We start from the raw sequence: 23,041 nt of genomic DNA, 5'->3' as shown, positions 1-23,041 counted from the left end.
TGGAAGAAAATTAAGTCTTTTATTTATTTCGAAAACCAAACCACTAGGAAAATATATCACAGTCTTGAAACAGCAGACAATATTGTCATTTCAAGTAAGTTGGTAAAAAGACAAGGTCCTTATCAAAATGATAAGGGGCCAGAACTGGGGCAAGAACGCATGTAGCCAAGGCCCTGGCAAAAGTGGTATTTGGTGATGGAGGGCGGTCCCTTTATCGCTCTAAAAGGGCCACAGTTCATCCCTGAGTTGCTTACTTTTCCTCCCTCGACTTTTGTTGTTGCCAGGGGATTGTCTCAACAAAGCTCTGTTATTTCAGGAGGCAAAGTAAGCAACACTGGGCTTAGGCTTTCATCCTGTTTCATGACAGATTTTTCCAAAGCCCGTCCTTCACAGCCCTCTTAATTAAGCAGCTAATAGTTCCTCTTTCACTGTTCATTCCTGAATATGAGCATATTATACTGTCAAAATCCCGTTCCCCTCAAGGCTGTGTGTCACTGTAAGATTGTCTGGCTGCTTGGCTGACTCTGCCGCAGGCAGCCTCAGGGCCCGCCACGGCTGCCAGGGAGAGGGAGAGCACCTGCTTCCCTTACCAGTGTGAGGTCTCTTACATTTTTGCAGGGTCTCCCGGCTGAATGATGTAATGTGTGAGAATTTTAAGAAACATACATCCACATCTTGATGGTCAGAAATGAGTACCTGCAGGGACCCTTTCAAAGTTTTTATCCAAACTGCCTCTCCCAACTTTACATTTTAATGTCATGCCCTTGTCTATAAAAGAAAAACAAGCAAAACCAACCCCCGGAAGCCCCCTGCCCCCTTCTACATTAGTGATTGCATGGATTTTATTAGTTTGTGGAAAATGTTGTCGTGATCCTTCTGGTAAACAGCAGGTGGACACCAAATAGAACACCTTTCACACTCCATTAGACCATAAGCTGGTTACGTGAACCTGCCAGCCTCTTGGTATCTGTGCAGTAAGAGGATCTGGTACCTTGGAGGGCCCTGGTTTGGTACAAGGGAGACTCCCTATTGGTAGGAGAAGTACTTGCCACATGAAATTCAGGCTCACAACAAACCTCCTGTGCTATCTGTGACCCAAATTTTAGCACCGCTCTTTCTCCATTTCACTTTCTAGGATTGAAACACAAAGGAACCAGCATCCAGAGGAAAGAAACACAGGCCTTAGACTTGCTGCCATTCTTAATTTCCTCATTCATCAACTCTCCTTATTAAGGAGACCCAAATCCCCATTCGTCTTTTTAAATTGATTCCTGCCCTCAGCCCTGATGGCCACTAGCAGACAGCTACTTCCCAATGGAAGAGAGAGACTCCTTCATCTTCCTGGTCATGGTTGGGATGAGGTTCATGTGGTCATCCACACACTTGGTCACGCAGGTCTCCAGCTGCCGCTTCACATGAAGCTCCTTACTCCCTGCGTCTATTGAATCTTTGGCCTTGTCATTGCAGTACATGGTGCACCGGGCCAGGCGGTCCTGCGGCAAGAAGGGAAAGGGTAGAGAAGCGGAAAGGCTGACCTTCATTTACCAAGTGCTGATCCTGTGCCACGTTCTATACTACGTGTTTTGGCTTGACATGTATTATCTTGATCAATTAAAGGGACACTATAGTGGAACTGACCAAGACTGTCCTGATTAAAACAGACGGTGGCACCATGAGGGCCCAGACAAAGCATTCCTAGAAAGCAGCTGAATGACCGAATAAGTTGTAAGAAGTGCCTTCCAGGAAGTAAGAAGGAACTAGAGGCTACTGTTACTCAACTACAGACTTTCAAACACCCTGATTTTATAAGGTCTGGCATCACTACAGAAAAATACTCAATTCAGCAAATATTTATTGAGCTTCTACGAGGTGCTAGGGACCCTATTGTTGGGGAATACAGCGATGAGTAAAACAGATAAAGCTCTTTCTTTCACTGAACTGATACTCCAGTGGAGGGAGATGGACAAACAAGTAAGTGAAGACGTTGGGGAAACAGCTGGATATATGAATCTGGATAAGGAGTGAAGCTGGTCTAAAGATATGAATGCAGGAGTTGTCAGTATATAGATATTTGCTATGAGACTACAGAACTAGATTGAGGTCCAAGCATAACCCTGGGCACTCCAGTGCTCTTCAGAGATTGGAGAGAGTAAAAAAGACAGTAAATGAGAACAAGAAAGGAGCAGGGGCGGGGCAGGGGGTGACCAGGACAGTGAGCTATCCTATCCTGGTGGCCAAATGAATAAAGATTTTTAAACAAGGGGGAGAGTGATCCACTGTATCAATGATGCAGGCAGACTGAGTAAGATGAGGAATGAGAAATGACCATTGGATTTAGCCCCATGGAAGGGAGTGGAAAGAGTGGTTCTGGTGCAATGGAAAAGTAAGTCTGATTGCAGGACTGAACAGTGAATGGAAGAGAACGTTGTACAGTAATTCAAGAAGCAAACTTGGAAAGACTTGTAAAATAAAGTGTCAAACACAGAGAAACCCTTTGGAGTTTCATGACCTTGGAGAAGTTATCCTTTTACAGTGCCAGTCATTGTGAAGAATTTTACATAGAATATAAAAATGTTTCACATTGGATATAAATTTGTCCACATGAAAAGAATCCCAGGCTATGAAATAATGATTCAGAAGTGGGCCATCTTCCACCCAAGTTTCAGGAAAGTATACCCAGAGGAAGGGAGTAAAAGGAAGCTGGGGACACCCTTTGCTGCTCCAGAAAGAAATATGGGGCAGGGCAGGGGGAGAGGAGGCTCTTAGTGACCTCAGAGAGGCTTATGAGTCAGGCATCAATAAGTCAACCAAAATAATGCTTCATGTAAATGACTGCTCTTTAGTGACACAGGAGCTGCCCTCTGGGTACAGTAAGTAGGGGCATCCTGGGTGGGAAAACCCACGAAATGATGGTAGGATCTAGCTCTAATCTGTACCTTTTAAAGACTGGCTTATTCCACTTTCCTGGGGATTCTGCTATTGTAAGAATGAACTAACATATTTTACAAAGCTTCATACAGTACAGTAGACATATATTTGATGTCTATGAAAAAAAAAAGCATAAGGCTCTTGGTCATGAACTCCCTTTTGCATTGTTTCTATGGGAAATTCTTACAGCACTCAACCTCTAGGACCTTTTCCAGAATTTTAAACCCTGTAAAGACTAGCCGGACATAGGACTGTCACAGATGTTAACACAAAAACAAGACACTAAAGCCAAGAATTCTGAACCAACGCTTGTCATCTGCGAAAGAGCAACATCTAGGGCTGGAGTGGTCTGGCTGGGGTATTCCTCACCTGGAACTTCTCCAACTCGCTGGTCACCAGGGCCTGAGCTTGAGCCAGAGGTGCATGGCAGCGCTCAATGCACTGGTGCACTTGCTGCATGGACGCCTGGCTTTCCTCACAACAGGCAGCGCTGCACCGGAACATAAGGCCCTGTGGGGGGAGGGCAGAGACGGGTGAGGCAGGAAAGCCTTCGTGCAGAGATGACCACCACCGAGTGCAGCAGAGGCTAGGGGGCGCGTCGCACCTGCACCTCTCCTTAGAATAGACACCAAGAGCTTAAAACCACGAATGGAAATATTATCCTCGGTGCCTAGCAGAGTGTTTCATTGCCGCTAGCTCACTGACAGTTGTTGAACCGAAGGCTGGATGGACGGGGAGGGTGGTGGAGGATGAGACTGGGCCAAGTTCTGAGAACCAGGTGCCTAAACCACAGGGTTCAGAGGTCAGCGATCTAGTAACCATCCACCAAGGGGCAACTGGTCCACTGACTCCAGGGACACCTTGACAAGCGTGGGATCAACAGCCGCACAACATTCAGGGGATCAAAGCGGAACAGCATATGAGACATCGCTGCGTGAGCCGAGTATGACCAGGCCATTGAGGAGGCCGAGCACCGTCGGCTTTCCGGTCTTTCACCTTGGCGGTGCTCTTTGGGCGGGCTCTGGCTGCTCACTTGCGAAGCGGCCGCACAAGACGGGAAGGTGGGGGAGGCTGAAACCTTACTCCAGGGGGCTTCTCAACCCTGGCGAGGGGACACCCCCTACCCCGCCTGGCCTGGGGGGTGGGGGGCGGGCAAACGGCCTTGCGCGTGCCGAGGGCGCACAGATTTCATTCGCTCAGCCGAAGCCCCAGTTCTAAGAGTGAACAGTGCTTCCAAGGACGCAGCGACGACCCCAGGGACACCCCGACCCGGGTCTGCAGGCTGGGAGGCAGTAGTGCGTAAGGATCCTGAGGCGGCTGCGGCAAGGGGAAGAAAATTCCGGACCGTACTCGCTCCCCCCAACCCCGGGTCGGCTCCCGCCCCGCTACCTGCATCTTCCGGATATTCTCCCTCTCCAGACTCTTCACCATGGAGTCCACCGCCTCCTGCACCCGGAGCTGCTGCAGCTCCGCCATGGCGACGCGCGGTTCCCGGCTGCGCCGGCGCCCACATGGCCTCCCGCGCATGGGCCCGCCCCCTCGCCGCCACTTCCCGGGTCACCGCGGCGCGCCCTTCCCCTGCCCACGCCGCCCCCTAGCGTCCGAGAGGAGTAACTGCACTCCTGGCGGCCCGCTCCCGCGGCGCTCCGGGGTCCCGCCCCTGGCGTCCCCGCCCACCCCCCGGGACTCTTTACCAGGTCTGCGCACCTCTGCTAGTGCCAAACAGTTCTTTTCCTCCTTACCTGTCTGGGTCCCTGCTCCCCTCTCTTACTTAAAGTTCTTTAAATTCATTTTTGTTTATTTTTAAGAAACTGAAGTAAGTAATGCTCAAAATTCTCCAAGCCAGGCTTCAACAGTACGTGAACCGTGAACTTCCAGATGTTCAAGCCGGATTTAGAAAAGGCAGGGGAACCAGAGATCAAATTGCCAACATACGCTGGATCATAGAAAAAGCAAGAGAATTTCAGAAAAACATCTATTTCTGTTTTATTGACTTTGCCAAAGCCTTTGACTGTGTGGATCAAAACAAACTGTGGAAAATTCTTAAAGAGATGGGAAATACCAGACCACCTGACCTGCCTCCTGAGAAATCTGTATGCAGGTCAAGAAGCAAGAGTTATAACTGTACATGGAACAACAGACTTGGTTCCGAGTCAGGAAAGGAGTACATCAAGGCTGTATATTGTCACTCCGCTTATTTAAATTACATGCAGAGTACATCATAAGGAATGCTGGGCTGGAAGAAGCACAAGCTGGAATCAAAATTGCTGGGAAAAATATCAATAACCTCAGATATGCAGATGACACCACCCTTATGGCAGAAAGCAAAGAAGAAATAAAGAGCCTCTTGATGAAAGTAAAAGAGGAGAGTGAAAAAGTTGGCTTAAAACTCAACATTCAGAAAACGAAGATCATGGTATCCAGTCCCATCCCTTCATGGCAAATAGATGGGAAACAATGGAAACAGTGACAGACTTTATTTTCTTGGGCTCCAAAATCACTGCTGATAGTGACTGTAGCCATGAAATCAAAAGACACTTGCTCCTTGGAAGAAAAGCTATGACCAATCTAGACAGCATATTAAAAAAACAGAGACATTACTTTGCCAACAAAGGTCTGTCTGGTCAAAGCTATGGTTTTCCAGTAGTCATGTATGGATGTGAGAGTTGGACTATAAAGAAAGCTGACCACCAAAGAATTGATGCTTTTGAACTGTGGAGTTGGAGAAGACTCTTGAGAGTCCCTTGGACTGCAAAGAGATCCAACCAGTCCATCCTAAAGGTAATCAGTCCTGAATATTCATTGGAAGGACTGATGCTGAAGCTGAAACTCCAGTATTTTGGTCATCTGATGCGAAGAACTGACTCATTTGAAAAGACCCTGATGCTGGGAAAGATTGAAGGTGGGAGGAGAAGGGGACGACAGAGGATGAGATGGTTGGATGGCATCACCAACTCAATGGACAGTTTGAGTAAGCTCTGGGAGTTGGTGATGGACAGGGAGGCATGGCATGCTGCAAAGAGTTGGACACAACTTAACTGATACTTGATTTACAGTGTGCCAATCTCTGCTGTACAGCAAAGTGAAAAAAAATTTAATATGATTCATGTAAAAGATAGGTGTACAGATCTTAGATGTAAACAGCTTGATGAGTTTTAACAGGCCTTGACCTTTCCCTTTCAACCTCTGCCCTTTTTCCCCCTATTGCTCCTGACCCCAAGCAACCACTGATCTGCTCTTTCACTACAGATTTCCTTTTCTTTTCTAGAATATAATATATGTATTTATATATAAATCATTCATTCCTATGTACTTTTGGGGGGGTCTGGTTCCCTTCACCTAACATAACACTTTTGAGGCTGAGCCTTATCTTCAGTTCTTTTTGCTGTATTATTCTGTAGTATTCTATTTAATGGAAGTACAGCAATTTATTTTTCCATTCCCCTGTTGATGGGCATTTGGGCCCTTCCCAGTTATTTTGAATAAAGTGGTGACTGTGAACATCACTGAGCAAATCTTTTGTAGACATAAATTTCAATTTCTCTTGGGCAAATAAATATCTAGAAGTGGAATCATTGGATTGTTGGTAGATATATTTATGCATTCATTTCTAATAAGAAATTGTTAGCTTCACAGGCACAATGTGGGAGCTATAGATATTCAATTGACAAGGAAGCATTTATGTGTCAGCAGCAGTGAGCTGTTTCGGAGCTTCTGGAACAGTTCTGTCTGGAAAACCCCTTCCCCCACCTCCTATGCATTCATTTATTAGGACTTCCCTGGTGGCTCAGCAGTAAAGAATCCACCCGCCAATGCAGGAGCCTCAGGAGATATGGTTCAGTCCCTGGGTTGGGAAGATCCCCTGGCAGAGGAAATGGCAACATACTCCAGTATTCTTGCCTGGGAAATCCCATGGCTAGAGGAACCTGGACAGCTACAGTCCGTGGGGTTGCACAGAGTGGGACAGGACTGAGTGACCATGCGTGCAGGCATGCATGCTTCCAACCCTTCCTGTTACAGGCTACTTCCAAACTTTAGTGAGTTATCTATCTTATTAATCTAGAATTATTTCTAGTTCTCCCAATCCAATGTCTGCTCAAGGTCTGCAGGTCTACAGAGGAAAGTTCTAATGCCTTAGAGATGGACTACCAGGCCTTTCAGAATCTGCTGGAACCTACCTTTCCAACACCAGTCTCTCCACTCACTACCATATGTCAGCTATGCCCAACCACTGCTGCTGCTGCTGGTAAGTCGCTTCAGTCATGTCCAAGTCTGTGCGACCCCACAGATGGCAGCCCACCAGGCTCCCCCGTCCCTGGGATTCTCCAGGCAAGAACACTGGAGTGGGTTGCCATTTCCTTCTCCAATGCATAAAGTGAAAAGGGAAAGTGAAGTCACTCGGTCATGTCCGACTCTTAGCGACCCCATGGACTGCAGCCTACCAGGCTCCTCCATCCATGGGATTTTCCAGGAAAGAGTCCTGGAGTGGGGTGTCATTGCCATCTCCAGCCCAACCACTGACAGTCCCCAAACATGTCAGCACCCCTTCCCAGGTCCCCAGACCACCAGCTGTGCCCCTTGTCCGAGGTGCCCTTCCCCACCTCTCTTCTTCAGCTTGTGGGCTCCTACTGAAGACTTAGTTTAGATGCTACACAATTGGTGTCTTATCCTGAATGCTCCTGTAGTGCTTTATGTTTTCTGCCTTTTTCCTATCACAGTGTCTTTTTGCAAAGCAGGGGTCTCAAACTCACCAGCATTTTTGGGTCCTAGAGAGAGGCAGCACCAGTGAGTGAAGCTGGTCTGGGGTCAGTACCAGTGTGGGCAGAGTGATGGGGACTGTGGTAGGCCAAAGAACATTTTCAGTGTTTCCCCTTAAACAACATGGCCATACAACACAAGGTAAACCTGATTCTTCAGGTGCTTTCATCAAGTGATTAAACTGCTTCCTTTCCTTTTCATTACCCTTGCTAGCTGGTGAGCCTTTTGAGAACGTTGTGTTGTTCTTTCCATTTTCCTTAGCACTAATAACAGTACAATACACACACATAATCAGGGAAATTTTGCTGAAGACAGTAACGAGTGAGAAGGTGATAGCTTATCTTTCTGTAAATTTTCTCCACTTTCAAGTTTGCCTGATAGGTGGTGTGGCCTCTGGCCCACTCTGTGTACTTGGAAAGATTCTGGGCGACTTGGTGAGGGGCTTTTGGATAAGATGGAGCAAAACCAAGCCCCTTTGGGAGAAATAACTCTAAAACCCTAGGGGGTGTGGACACTGGGCAAGGGATGGGAGAAATCTGGTTGGGACCTGGCTAGAGGTTGTCCCTAGTCCTACCAACCCCCTAGTCCCTCAGCCTACATCTATCTGAGCCTCAGTTTCCTAATATGATGAAAAGAAAAAAAAATAAAAAAAGAGGGAAGCAAATTTATATTCATTGGCTGGTTTCAGGCAAGTACATAGAATAGAGTACTTCTAGGTTTGCAGAGGAAAATCTCTTTTTAATACAAAGAATTATTATGGAGAAATTTAAAGAATATTACTAAGAATTATTATTAAGAATCAAATCATTGAACAATGAGCTTACTGGTCACTGGAGAGAACAATATGAGATGTGGGATGTTTTATGGTGAGTTTATGACAAGACTGAGGAGATCTGAGGTGTTTTCACCTAAAGCAGCGACTTCTCTCACCCTTACCTGCCTGCAACCCTCGTGGGTCAGAGGCTTACCTTCCTTGGAGACGTTTAAAGCCCAGTTCCAGGGAGATAATGCAGATTGGCAAGCACGTGGTTCTGGAAGCATCCGTCTTATATATTTTCTCTGTTAAACAATATAGCCGTGAGTGCTGTGGTCAGTAGGAAGTCAGCCCAGTGTTTGACAACTTGACAGATCTGGATTTGATTTCTACTTTGCCTCTTACCAGTAATGTCATCTTAGACAAGTTATTTGTTTATTGGGGGCTGTGCTGGGTCTTTGTTGCTGTGAGGGCTTTTCTCTAGATCCTGTGAGCAGGGCTGCTCTCTAGTTGCAGTGCGCAGGCTGCTCGCTGCAATGGCTTCTCTTGTTGAGGAGCATGGGCTCTAAGGCATTCGGGCTTCTGTGGTTTGGCTTCCGGGCTCTAGAGCACAGGCTCAATAGCTGTGGTGCATGGGCTTAGTTGTGCCGAGACATGTATGATCTTCCTAGACCAGGGATCGAACTCGTGTCTCCTGCATTGGCAGGCAGATTCTTCACCACTGAGCCACCAGGAAAGCCCTAGACAAGTTATTTAATACTTGACTACCTCACCATGTGGTTGTTCTGTGACTTTTGCCCCTGGATGATGTCTGCCTCCACTCAGGCCAGGCAAAACTAGTATAGTCCTTTCTTCATGTAATTATAGACATCTTTATACTTACAGAGCAAAGTATCCCAGGAGGAGTCTCTTCTGGGGGTGAAATATAGCCGAACCTGGGACCCTCTTACTGAAGTGCTTGCACCTGGACAAATGTCTCCTTGAGCCAAAGAAAACAAAGGAACTGTAGGTGATTGGAAATAACTGCATGCATTGTGAACAATAGGATACAAAAAGGACATAAACCAACGGATATTTCTGTGGTGCCTGGGGCAAAAGTGAGGTACTGCGAAAGGTCCTGCACTCAGTATTACCAAGGGGGTGGGCAGACCACCTAGCAATGCCCCCTGCCCAGCCCATGGATCCTCACTACCCTCCCCCCAACCCCACTGTTAACCTCATTTAATGACCCAAGCAGCTCTCCTCGGGGACCCAGTTCTTGTCTTCTCTCCCTCTTGCTGCAGCACAAACTGCAATAAAGTCTTGCCTGAAATTCTTGTCTGGTCTCTTATCAATTTCTATTGATTAAAGAGTCCTAGGGCCCAGGTCGATAACAATCTGTGTCTCTGGTCAAGAATCATAGAGTTTAAAGGGTTCCTAGAGATCTGTTTGCTTTTGCAAAATTTTTAGAAGAATCATTTGTTTTCAAATGTGACAATTGGGGAAAACTCCAGGATGAAGAACAGATGAAGATGTTATTTTAACAGTCTAAATTAACTTTCCAAGTTCAAATGTCAAAGAATTGTTTAAAGACTATCCAGATAGCCACTGGCCAAGTTATTAGTTATTTGAATTCAAATTAAATGTAAATAAAAACAATTCAGCTCCTTAGTCTCATGAGCCACAGTTCAAGTGTTCACTAGGCAAACTTGACTACAGTATATAGACACAGAGCATTTCCTCCATCGCAGAAAGTTCTATTGAACAGCACAGCTTTAGAACAATGAGGCTGTTTTGCTCAGGGTTGTGAATGATGTTCCTATATCCCTATAGCAGTCTCAGATCCAGTGAACATCTTGGTTTGACTTTACTTGCGCGGACTCTAGACAACCTTGATTTCACTGGATGAGTAGTTACACACTGTGGTCCTTTCCAACAGCTCTTTTTTTTCAGTCTCAGGATGGCCTTCCATTAAGCAAAGGTGGCAGAAGAAGCTTTAGTTGGAGCCCAGACCAGAGTTAGTTAACCCAGTGGCAAAATAACTAATGATGTCTTGTGGGTTAAAATAGGGCAAAGAACTTATTTGAGCAGGTGTTTTTTGAAGGATAGTTCAGAAAGTATTTAAATATATTTTACAAATTAGAATTTTGAGATGTGTGAAATACTCGGGCCTCTCTTGTGGAGCCCTAGGCTGCTGCGGGGCACAGTTTGAAAACTCTTGATCCAAATCAAAGTTCTCATGAAACTGGGTCCTAAAAAGACAAAGGGATTCCACATGGTCACACAGTAGGTGATTATCAAAAGGGGAGTAGAAATAGATTTTTCTGACTCAGTTCAGTGTTTTTCATACACTGTTGAAACGATAGGGTCCAAACATGGCTTCCCCCATCATCCGGGCCCTGGTCCTTGGGGCCTTGGTGGCAGAAAAGGTAGGCTCTGGAGCTGGACCTGAGCTGGGAACTGAGCTTGGCCTCACCCTTTCTGATTTGGGATGTTATCTTTGGTGATAACAATGGCAGCTTCCATTTATTGAGCACATATTGTGTGCCAGATATACTATTATCCTCATTCAACATGATCAGATCAGATCAGTTGCTCAGTCGTGTCCGACTCTTTTCGACCCCATGAATCGCAGCACGCCAGGCCTCCCTGTCCCTCACCAACACCCGGAGTTCACTCAGACTCATATCCATCGAGTCAGTGATGCCATCCAGCCATCTCTTCCTCTGTCGTCCCCTTCTCCTCTTGCCCCCAATCCCTCCCAGCATCAGCGTCTTTTCCAACGAGTCAACTCTTCGCATGAGGTGGCCAAAGTACTGGAGTTTCAGCTTTAGCATCATTCCTTCCAAAGAAATCCCAGGGCTGATGTCCTTCAGAATGGCCTGGTTGGATCTCTTTGCAGTCCAAGGGACTCTCAAGAGTCTTCTCCAACACCACAGTTCAAAAGCATCAATTCTTCGGCACTCAGCCTTCTTCACAGTCCAACCCTCTCATCCATACATGAGCACAGGAAAAACCATAGCCTTGACTAGACAAACCTTTGTTGGCAAAGTAATGTCTCTGCTTTTGAATATGCTATCTAGGTTGGTCATAACTTTCCTTTCAAGGAGTAAGCGTCTTTTAATTTCATGGCTGCAGTCACCATCTGCAGTGATTTTGGAGCCCAGAAAAATAAAGTCTGACACTGTTTCCACTGTTTCCCCATCTATTTCCCATGAAGTGATGGGACCAGATGCCATGATCTTCGTTTTCTAAATGTTGAGCTTTAAGCCAACTTTTTCACTCTCCACTTTCACGTTCATCAAGAGGCTTTTTAGTTCCTCTTCACTTTCTGCCATAAGGGTGGTGTCATCTGCATATCTGAGGTTATTGATATTTCTCCTGGCAATCTTGATTCCAGCTTGTGTTTCTTCCAGTCCAGCGTTTCTCATGATGTATTCTGCATATAAGTTAAATAAACAGGGTGACAATATACAGCCTTGACGAACTCCTTTTCCTATTTGGAACCAGTCTGTTGTTCCATGTCCAGTTCTAACTGTTGCTTCCTGACCTGCATACAAATTTCTCAAGAGGCAGATCAGGTGGTCTGGTATTCCCATCTCTTTCAGAATTTCCCACAGTTTATTGTGATCCGCACAGTCAAAGGCTTTGGCATAGTCAATAAAGCAGAAATAGATGTTTTTCTGGAACTCTCTTGCTTTTTCCATGATCCAGTGGATATTGGCAATTTGATCTCTGGTTCCTCTGCTTTTTCTAAAATCAGCTTGAACATCAGGAAGTTCATGGTTCACATATTGCTGAAGCCTGGCTTGGAGAACTTTCAGCATTACTTTACTAGCATGTGAGATGAGTGCAATTGTGCGGTAGTTTGAGCATTCTTTGGCATTGCCTTTCTTTGGGATTGGAATGAAAACTGACGTTTTCCAGTCCTGTGGCCACTGCTGAGTTTTCCAAATTTGCTAGCATATTGAGAGCAGCACTTTCACAGCATCATCTTTCAGGATTTGGAATAGCTCAACTGGAATTCTATCACCTCCACTAGCTTTGTTTGTAGTGATGCTTTCTAAGGCCCACTTGACTTCACATTCCAGGATGTCTGGCTCTAGGTCAGTGATCACACCATCGTGATTCTCTGGGTCGTGAAGATCTTTTTTGTACAGTTCTTCTGTGTATTCTCGCCATCTCTTCTTAATATCTTTTGCTTCTGTTAGGTCCATATCATTTCTGTCCTTTATCGAGCCCATCTTTGCATGAAATGTTCCTTTGGTATCTCTGATTTTCTTGAAGAGATCTCTAGTCTTTCCCATTCTGTTGTTTTCCTCTATTTCTTTGCATTGATCGCTGAAGAAGGCTTTCTTATCTCTTCTTGCTATTCTTTGGAACTCTGCATTCAGATGTTTATATCTTTCCTTTTCTCCTTTGCTTTTCGCTTCTCTTCTTTTTCACAGCTATTTGTAAGGACTCCCCAGACAGCCATTTTGCTTTTTTGCATTTCTTCTCCATGGGGGTGGTCTTGATCCCTGTCTCCTGTACAATGTCACGAACCTCATTCCATAGCTCATCAGGCACTCTATCTGTCAGATCTAGGCCTTTAAATCTATTTCTCACTTCCACTGTATAATCATAAGAGATTTGATTAAGTCATACCTGAATGGTCTAGTGGTTTTCCCTACTTTCTTCAATTTCAGTCTGAATTTGGCAATAAGCAGTTCATGGTTTGAGCCACAGTCAGCTCCTGGTCTTGTTTTTGCTGACTGTATAGAGCTTCTCCATCTTTGGCTGCAAAGAATATAATCAATCTGATTTCGGTGTTGACCATCTGGTGATTTCCATGTATAGAGTCTTCTCTTGTGTTGTTGGAAGAGGGTGTTTGCTATGACCAGTGCTTTTTCTTGGCAAAACTCTATTAGTCTTTGCCCTGCTTCATTCTGTATTCCAAGGCCAAATTTGCCTGTTACTTCAGGTGTTTCTTGACTTCCTACTTTTGCATTCCAGTCCCCTATAATGAAAAGGACATCTTGTTTGGGTGTTAGTTCTAAAAGGTCTTGTAGGTCTTCATAGAACCATTCAACTTCAGCTTCTCCCAGCGCTACTGGTTGGGGCATAGACTTGGATTACTGTGATATTGAATGGTTTGCCTTGGAAAGGAATAAAGGTCATTCTGTTGTTTTTGAGATTGCATCCAAGTACTGCATTTCAGACTCTTTTGTTGAGTATGATGGCTACTCCATTTCTTCCGAGGGATTCCTGCCCACAGTAGTAGATATAATGGTCATCTGAATTAAATTCACCCATTCCAGTCCATTTGAGTTTGCTGATTCCTAGAATCAGCATTCCTAGACATTCCTAGAATGTCGACATTCACTCTTGCCAACTCTTGTTTGACCACTTCCAATTTGCCTTGATTCATGGACCTGACATTCCAGGTTCCTATGCAATATTGCTCTTTACAGCATCAGATCTTGCTTGTATCACCAGTCACATCCACAGCTGGGTATTCTTTTTGCTTTGGCTCCATCCCTTCATTCTTTCTGGAGTTATTTCTCCACTGATCTCCAGTAGCATATTGGGCACCTACTGACCTGGGGAGTTTCTCTTTCAGTATCCTATCATTTTGCCTTTTCATACTGTTCATGGGGTTCTCAAGGCAAGAATACTGAAGTGGTTTGCCATTCCCTTCTCCAACGGACCACATTCTGTCAAATATCTCCACCATGACCCTCATTCAGCAAAGGAGTGTCAAATAAAGAATGAATCCAGACTTGTTGCGGGAAGGGGGACCCCTTCTAGGGCCTTAAACTGGGCTCTTGTCTAACACTCGGAAATGAATTGTCTGAGGAGACACATGTGCTGACAAAGCAAGAGATTTTGTTGGGAAAGGGCACCGGGTGGAGAGCAGTAGAGTAAGGGAACCCAGGAGAACAGCTCTGCCACGTGGCTCAGTCTGGGATCAGTTTCTGGGCTGTCTTTAGCTAATCATTCTGACTCAGAGTCCTTCCTGGTGGTGCACGCCATGTTCAGCCAAGATGGATGCCAAAGAGAAGGATTCTGGGAGGTGGTCGGACATGTGTTGTGTCCTTTTGACCTTTCCTGAACTCTTCTGGTTGGTAGTGGCTTATTAGTTCCGTTTTCCTTACCAGGACCTCCTGTCGTAAAACAACTCATGCAAATGGTTACTGTGGTGCCTGGTCAGGGAGGGCGGTTTCAGTCAGTGTGCTTCCCCTAACAGACTTAATAAGGAGAAATTTTAGTTCAAAACACTTATTGTAATGGGGGAGGAAGACTGCTTTAAAGAGGCAGGTAACTATTGCAATAGGGAGCACGAGTTGACTGAAAGACCTGCAAATTTCTTCAGAGTTAGGCACAAAGGGTTTTCCTTTCACAGAGCAGTAAACAAAGCTAGAGAGACCCGGGTGCAAGGAAGCGGGACGGACGAAAGGATGGTGAGATTAGATAGTGGATCAGAGATTGTTTTACCCTGAGGTTAGTTTATTTTTCTGAGAAGGATCCTTTAAGGGGCTATATGCTGATTCAGGCTGAGGGTGGACAGGAGTTCAGGGCTCTGGAGAGGGGAGAAAAGCTTAACAGAAAATTTGGTTAACAATAACAAGTCTTATTCTGATTGAACAATAGGGACAAGCAGTTCAGCTATGTATTTGTAAAACAACAAATAAGAATTTGGAGACTGTGTGACCTCCAAATAAGTAAACAAGGAAGGCATCTGCACCCTTACAAAGTCTTGTGGGGAGGGGTGGGTCCTTGCAGTGAGGTATTTTTGGAACACAAAGGGTGTGAGGATTTCTTAATATTCACTGGCCTCAGGTTAAATTCCATATTGTCCAGGAAGCGGGTTTAGAAGTCAAGCAAATTGGTTAAGGTCACAGAGCTAAAACACTGCCTAAATGAGACTCAGATAAGATCTGATGGACTCCAAAACCACATTGTACTCTGTCAACTAAGGGCTTCCCTCATAGCTCAGTTGGTAAAGAATCTGCATGCAATGCAGGAGACTGGGGTTCAGTTCCTGGGTCGGGAAGATTCTCCTGGAGAAGGAAATGGCAATCTAGTCCAGTTTTCTTGCCTTAAAAATCCCATGGACAGAGGAGCCTGGCGGGCTACAATCCATGGGGTCCCAAGAGTTGGATATGACTTAGCGACTAAAACACTACCACTGTCAACTTAAAAAGGATGCACGATGTGAGAGTTGTGAGTTAACTTTCATCTGGGCAAAATGAGGACTGCAGGCTGGGAGACAGTGCCTCAGAGTTCTGAGAAACTGCTCCAAAAAAGTAGTGGAGGAATGTCAATATATGTGATTTTGGTGAAGGGGGAGTTCAATGCAATCAAGCACTTATTTGACATAAGGTTTTCTGCTAGTCACAAGGAGCTGATGTCATCATGAAGGGATTCAGTGCTCTTAGACATGAAGAGCTTCTCCATCTTTGGCTGCAAAGAATATAATCAATCTGATTTCGGTGTTGACCATCTGGTGATGTCCATGTATAGAATCTTCTCTTGTGTTGTTGGAAGAGGGTGTTTGCTATGACCAGTGCTTTTTCTTGGCAAAACTCTATTAGTCTTTGCCCTGCTTCATTCCGTATTCCAAGGCCAAATTTGCCTGTTACTCCAGGTGTTTCTTGACTTCCTACTTTTGTATTCCAGTCCCCTATAATGAAAAGGACATCTTGTTTGGGTGTTAGTTCTAAAAGGTCTTGTAGGTCTTCATAGAACTGTTCAAATTCAGCTTCTCCAGTGTTACTGGTTGGGGCATAGACTTGGATTACTGTGATATTGAATCGTTTGCCTTGGAAATGAACAGAGATCATTCTGTCATTTTTGAGATTGCATCCAAGTACTGCATTTCAGACTCTTTTGTTGACTATGATGGCTACTCCATTTCTTCCAATGGATTCCTGCCCGCAGTAGTAGATATAATGGTCATCTGAGTTAAATTTACCCATTCCAGTCCATTTCAGTTCGCTGACTCCTAGAATGTCGACATTCACTCTTGCCATCTCTTGTTTGACCACTTCCAATTTGCCTTGATTCATGGACCTGACATTCCAGGTTCCTATGCAATATTGCTCTTTACAGCATCAGATCTTGCTTCTATCACCAGTCACATCCACAGCTGGGTATTCTTTTTGCTTTGGCTCCATCCCTTCATTCTTTCTGGAGTTATTTCTCCACTGATCTCCAGTAGCATATTGGGCACCTACTGACCTGGGGAGTTTCTCTTTCAGTATCCTATCATTTTGCCTTTTCATACTGTTCATGGGGTTCTCAAGGCAAGAATACTGAAGTGGTTTGCCATTCCCTTCTCCAGTGGACCACAGTCTGTCAGATCTCTCCACCATGACCCACCCGTCTTGGGTTGCCCCACGGGCATGGCTTAGTTTCATTGAGTTAGACAAGGCTGTGGTCCTAGTGTGATTAGACTGACTAGTTTTCTGTGAGTATGGTTTCAGTGTCTTTGCCCTCTGATGCCCTCTTGCAACACTTACCGTCTTACTTGGGTTTCTCTTACCTTGGGCATGGGGTATCTCTTCATGGCTGCTCCAGCAAAGCGCAGCCGCTGCTCCTTACCTTGGACAATGGGTATCTCCTCACCGCCGCCCTTCCTGACCTTCAACGTGGGATAGCTTCTCTAGGCCCTCCTGCACCCGCGCAGCCACCGCTCCTTGGACGTGGGGCTGGTCCTCCCAGCCGCCGCCCCTGGCCTCAGGCATGGGGCATGGTCTAGCTCCTCTCGGCCACTGCCCCTGACCACAGACGCGGGGTAGCTCCTCTCAGCTGCTGCTCCTAACCTCGGACGTGGGATAGCTACTCCCGGCCGCCGCCCCTGACCTCAGACTTGGGTAGCTCTTCTCGGCCGTTCCTGTGCCGTCGCAGCCTGGCACTCTCGGCCGCTGCCCCTGACCTCGGACATGGGGTAACTCCTCTTGGCTGCCGCCCTTCGGGCATGGGGTCCTCCCAGCTTCTGCCCCTGACCTCGGACGTGGGGTAGCTCCTCTTCCGCCATGCTTAGTGTGCCAGTCGCAGCAGCCGCCAGGAGCTGACTGTGGCTCAGATCATGAACTCCTGATTACCAAATTCAGACTTAAATTGAAGAAAGTACAGAAAACCACTAGACCATTCAGGTATGACCTAAATCAAATCCCTTATGATTATACAGTGGAAGTGAGAAATAGATTTAAGGGCCTAGATCTGATAGATAAGAGTGCCTGATGAGCTATGGAATGAAGTTCGTGATATTGTGCAGGAGACAGGGATCAAGACCATCCCCATGGAAAAGAAATGCAAAAAAGCAAAATGGCTGTCTGGGGAGGTCTTACAAATAGCTGTGAAAGAAGAGAAGTGAAAAGCAAAGTAGAAAAGGAAAGATATAAGCATCTGAATGCAGAGTTCCAAAGAATAGCAAGAAGAGATAAGAAAGCCTTCCTCAAGGATCAATGCAAAGATATAGAAGAAAACAACCGAATGGGAAAGACTAGAGATCTCTTCAAGAAATTAGAGATACCAAGGGAACATTTCATGCAAAGATGGGCTCGATAAAGGACAGAAATGATATGGACCTAACAGAAGCAGAAGATACTAAGAAGAGGTGGCAAGAATACACAGAAGACCTGTACCTAGAAGATCTTCATGACCCAGATAATCACGACGATGTGATCACTGACCTAGAGCCAGACATCCTGGAATGTGGAGTCAAGTGGGCCTTAGAAAGCATCACTACGAACAAAGCTAGTGGAGGTGATGGAATTCCAGTGGAGCTATTCCAAATCCTGAAAGATGATGCTGTGAAAGTGCTGCACTCAATATGCCAGCAAATTTGGAAAACTCAGCAGTGGCCACAGGACTGGAAAAGGTCAGTTTTCATTCCAATCCCAAAGAAAGGCAATGCCAAAGAATGCTCAAACTACCGCACAATTCCACTCATCTCACATGCTAGTAAAGTAATGCTCAAAATTCTCCAAGCCAGGCTTCAGCAATATGTGAACCGTGAACTTCCTATGTTCAAGCTGGTTTTAGAAAAGGCAGAGGAACCAGGTATCAAATTGCCAACATCTGATGGATCATGGAAAAAGCAAGAGATTTCTGCTTTATTTCTGCTTTATTAGCTATGCCAAAGCCTTTGACCATGTGGACCACAATAAACTGTAGAAAACTCTGAAAGAGACGGGAATACCAGACCACCTGACCTGCCTCTTGAGAAATCTGTATGCAGATCAGGAAGCAACAGTTAGAACTGGACATGGAACAACAGACTGGTTCCAAATAGGAAAAGGAGTACCCAAGGCTGTATATTGTCACCCTGCTTATTTAATTTCTATGCAGAGTACATCATTAGAAATGCTAGATTGGAAGAAGCACAAGCTGGAATCAAGATTGCCAGGAGAAATATCAATAACCTCAGATATGCAGATGACACCACCCTTATGGCAGAAAGTGAAGACGAACTAAAAAGCCTCTTGATGACAGTGGAAGTGGAGAGTGAAAAAGTTGGCTTAAGCTCAACATTCAGAAAATGAAGATCATGGCATCTGGTCCCATCACCTCATGGGAAATAGATGGGGAAACAGTGGAAACAGTGTCAGACTTTATTTTTTTAGGCTCCAGAATCACTGCAGAAGGTGACTGCAGCCATGAGATTAAAAGACGCTTACTCCTTGAAAGGAAAGTTATGACCAACCTAGATAGCATATTCAAAAGCAGAGACATTACTTTGCCAACAAAAGTCCGTTGAGTCAGGGCTATGGTTTTTCCTGTGGTCATGTATGGATGTGAGGGTTGGACTGTGAAGAAGACTGAGTGCCAAAGAATTGATGCTTTTGAACTGTGGTGTTGGAGAAGACTCTTGAGAGTTCCTTGGACTGCAAGGAGATCCAACCAGTCCATTCTGAAGGAGATCAGCCCTGGGATTTCTTTGGAGGGAATGATGCTGAAGCTGAAACTCCAGTACTTTGGCCACCTCATGCAAAGAGTGGACTCATTGGAAAAGACTCTGATGCTGGGAGGGATTGTGGGCAGGAGGAGAAGGGGACGACAGAGGATGAGATGGCTGGATGGCATCACTGACTCGATGGACGTGAGTCTGAGTGAACTCCGGGAGTTGGTGCTGGACAGGGAGGCCTGATGTGCTGCGATTCATGGGGTCGCAAAGAGTCGGACACGACTGAGCGGCTGAACTGAACTGAACTGAGACATGAAGAGATGCAAGGATTGGGATCTTGAAATCAGTTTCTGAAAATATCTATCTATAGATCTGTTCCACCAGTTTCCCTGGAGCACAAGGTGCCTCACTCTCCAACTGAACTTCCTTTAGGGCATGTTGAAGGTCAACAACTCAACATCATAGGATTCAGATGGCAGATGGCAAATGCCCTTTTTGTTGTTGTTCAGTCACTGACAAGTGCCCGTTTGTAGTTGTCAACTCCTATGGGCCTTTCTAGTCTAAAATTGTATAAATGGGTTTATCAATTGGAGCACTTCTCATATCACTAGGTGGTGTCCTGGTTAGGTGTACCTGATAGATTCTTATTGCACAGAACTGTCCCATTTTCCAGTGATGATGGTGAAACTGTGCAACTCAAATCGAGACTTCAACCCAAGGTCTTTTAATTGGGGTCACACACCTGATCTTAGAACTTAACGAAACTCAAGTTCTTTATGTATCATCACAGAGAGAATTCAGGAGAGAAAAGTGTGAGGAGTGGATTTCTGTAGAGTGAAACACTCCACAGAGTGTGGGTCCTTTCAGAAGGCAAGAGGCATTTGGGTATGGAGGTTGTCAGTTTTTATAGGGATGGGTAATTTCGTAGGCTAATGAGTGGCCAATCTGGTCACATGGACCACAGCCTTGTCTAACTCAATGAAACCACGAGCCATGCCATGTAGACAGATGGGTCATGGTGAAGAGTTACGACAAAACATAGTTCACAGGAGAAGGGAATGGCAAACCACTTCAGTATTCTTCCCTTAAGAACCCCATGAACAGTATGAAAAGGCAAAAAGATAGGACACTGAAAGATGAATTCACCAGGTTGGTAGGTGCCCAATATGCTACTGGAAAAGAGTGGAGAAATAACTTCAGAGAGAATGAAGAGACAGAGCCAAAGCAAAAACACCACCCAGTTGTGGATGTGACTGGTTATGGAAGTAAAGTCTGATGCTGTAAAGAGCAATATTGCATAGGAACAGGGAATGTTATGTCCATGAATCAGGGCAAATAGGAAGTGGTCAAACAGGAGATGGCAAGAGTGAACATCAACATTTTAGGAATCAGTGAACAAATGTGAGCACCAAAAAATTGATGCTTTTGAACTGTGGTGTTGGAGAAGACTCCTGAGAGTCCCTTGGCCTGCAAGGAGATCCAACCAGTCCATTCTAAAGGAGATCAGCCCTGGGTGTTCTTTGGAAGGAATGATGCTAAAGCTGAAACTCCAGTACTTTGGCCACCTCATGTGAAGAGTTGATTCATTGGAAAAGACTCTGATGCTGGGAGGGATTGGGGGCAGGAGGAAAAGTGGACGACAGAGGATGAGATGGCTGGATGGAATCACTGACTTGATGGACGTGAGTTTGAGTGAACTCCGGGAGTTGGTGATGGACAGGAAGGCCTGGCGTGCTGCGATTCATGGGGTTGCAAAGAGTCAGACATGACTGAGCGACTGAACTGAACTAAAATGGACTGGAATGGGTGAATTTAACTCAGATCACCATTATATCTACTACTGTGGGCAAGAATCCCTTAGAAGAAATGGAGTAGCCATCATAGTCAACAAAAGAGTCTGAAATGCAGTACTTGGATGCAATCTCAAAAACGACAGAATGATCTCTGTTTCCAAGGCAAACCATTCAATATCACGGTAATCCAAGTCGATGCCCTGACCAGTAATGCTGAAGAAGCTGAAGTTGAATGGTTTTATGAAGACCTACAAGACCTTCTAGAACTAACACCCAAAAAGATGTCCTTTTCATTATAGGGAACTGGAACGCAAAAGTAGGAAATCAAGAAACACCTGGAGTATTAGGCAAATATGGCCTTGGAATACAGAATGAAGCAGGGCAAAGGCTAATAGAGTTTTGCCAAGAGAACGCACTGGTCATAGCAAACACCCTCTTCCAATAACACAAGAGACTACTCTACACATGGACATCACTAGATGGAGAACACCAAAATCAGATTGATTATATTCTTTGCAGCCAAAAATGGAGAAGCGCTATACAGTCAGCAAAAACAAGACAGGGAGCTGACTGTGGCTCATATCATGAACTCCTTATTGTCACATTCAGACTTAAATTGAACAAAGTAGGGAAAACCACTAGACCATTCAGGTATGACCTAAACCCTTATGTTTATACAGCGGAAGTGAGAAATAGATTTAAGGGCTTAGATCTGATAGACAGAGTGCCTGATGAATTATGGATGGAGGTTCGTGACATTGTACAGGAGGCAGTGATCAAGATCATCCCCAAGAAAAAGAAATGCAAAAAGGCAAAATGGTTGTCTGAAGAGGCCTTACAAATAGCTGTGAAAAGAAGAGAAGTGAAAGGCAAAGGAGAAAAGCAAAGATATACCCATTTGTATGCAGAGTTCCAAAGAATAGTAAGGAGAGATAAGAAAGCCTTCCTCAGTGATCACTGCAAAGAAATAGAGGGCAACAATAGAATGGGAAAGACTAGAGATCTCTTCAAGAAAATTAGAGATACCAAGGGAACATTTCATACAAAGATGGGCACAATGGCATGGACCTAACAGAAGCAGAAGATATTAAGAAGAGGTGGCAAGAATACACAGAAGAACTATACAAAAAAGATCTTCATGACCCAGATAATCATGATGGTGTGATCACTCACCTAGAGCCAGATATCCGGGAATTTGAAGTCAAGTGGGCCTTAGGAAGCATCACTACAAACAAAGCTACTGGAGGTGATGGAATTCCAGTTGAGATATTTCTTTCTTTCTTTTTTTTTTTTTTTTTTTGAGATATTTTAAATTCTAAAATATGATGCTGTGAAAGTGTTGCACTCAATATGCCAGCAGTTCAGTTCCATTTAGTTCAGTTCAGTCGCTCAGTCGTGTCCGACTCTTTGCGACCCCATGAATCGCAGCACGCCAGGCCTCCCTGTCCATCACCAACTCCCGGAGTTCACTCAAACTCATGTCCATCGAGTCAGTGATGCCATCCAGCCATCTCATCCTCTGTCATCCCCTTCTCCTGCCCCCAATCCCTCCCAGCATCAGGGTCTTTTCCAATGAGTCAGCTCTTTGCATGACGTGGCCAAAGTATTGAAGTTCCAGCTTTAGCATCAGTCCTTCCAATGAACACCCAGGACTGATCTCCTTTAGGATAGACTGGTTGGATCTCCTTGCAGGCCAAGGGACTCTCAAGAGTCTTCTCCAACACCACACTTCAAAAGCATCAATTCTTCAGCACTCAGCTTTCTTCACAATCCAACTCTCACATCCATACATAACCACTGGAAAAACCATAGCCTTGACTAGACGGACCTTTGTTGGCAAAGTAATATCTCTGCTTTTTAATATGCTATCTAGGTTGGTCATAACTTTCCTTCCAAGGACTAAGCATCTTTTAATTTCATGGCTGAAGTCACCAT

The 23,041-nt window shown here is 45.2% G+C and overlaps 1 protein-coding gene across 1 annotated transcript; it reads right to left on the bottom strand.

Moving 5' to 3' along the window:
- On the bottom strand, positions 1 to 4,462 carry FAM136A (family with sequence similarity 136 member A). Its single transcript, XM_027554951.1, has 3 exons — positions 4,318 to 4,462; positions 3,298 to 3,438; positions 1 to 1,493 (listed from the first exon to the last, which is right to left on the bottom strand). Exons 1-3 carry the CDS (start codon positions 4,453 to 4,455, stop codon positions 1,305 to 1,307), a joined length of 468 nt encoding a protein of 155 aa, XP_027410752.1. The 5' UTR covers positions 4,456 to 4,462; the 3' UTR covers positions 1 to 1,304.
- Positions 4,463 to 23,041: the final 18,579 nt, after the last annotated feature.

The sequence above is a fragment of the Bos indicus x Bos taurus genome, chromosome 11, assembly GCF_003369695.1.
Source record: "Bos indicus x Bos taurus breed Angus x Brahman F1 hybrid chromosome 11, Bos_hybrid_MaternalHap_v2.0, whole genome shotgun sequence".
Lineage (NCBI taxonomy): Eukaryota > Metazoa > Chordata > Mammalia > Artiodactyla > Bovidae > Bos > Bos indicus x Bos taurus.
This window is presented reverse-complemented; position numbering and strand designations above follow the sequence as displayed.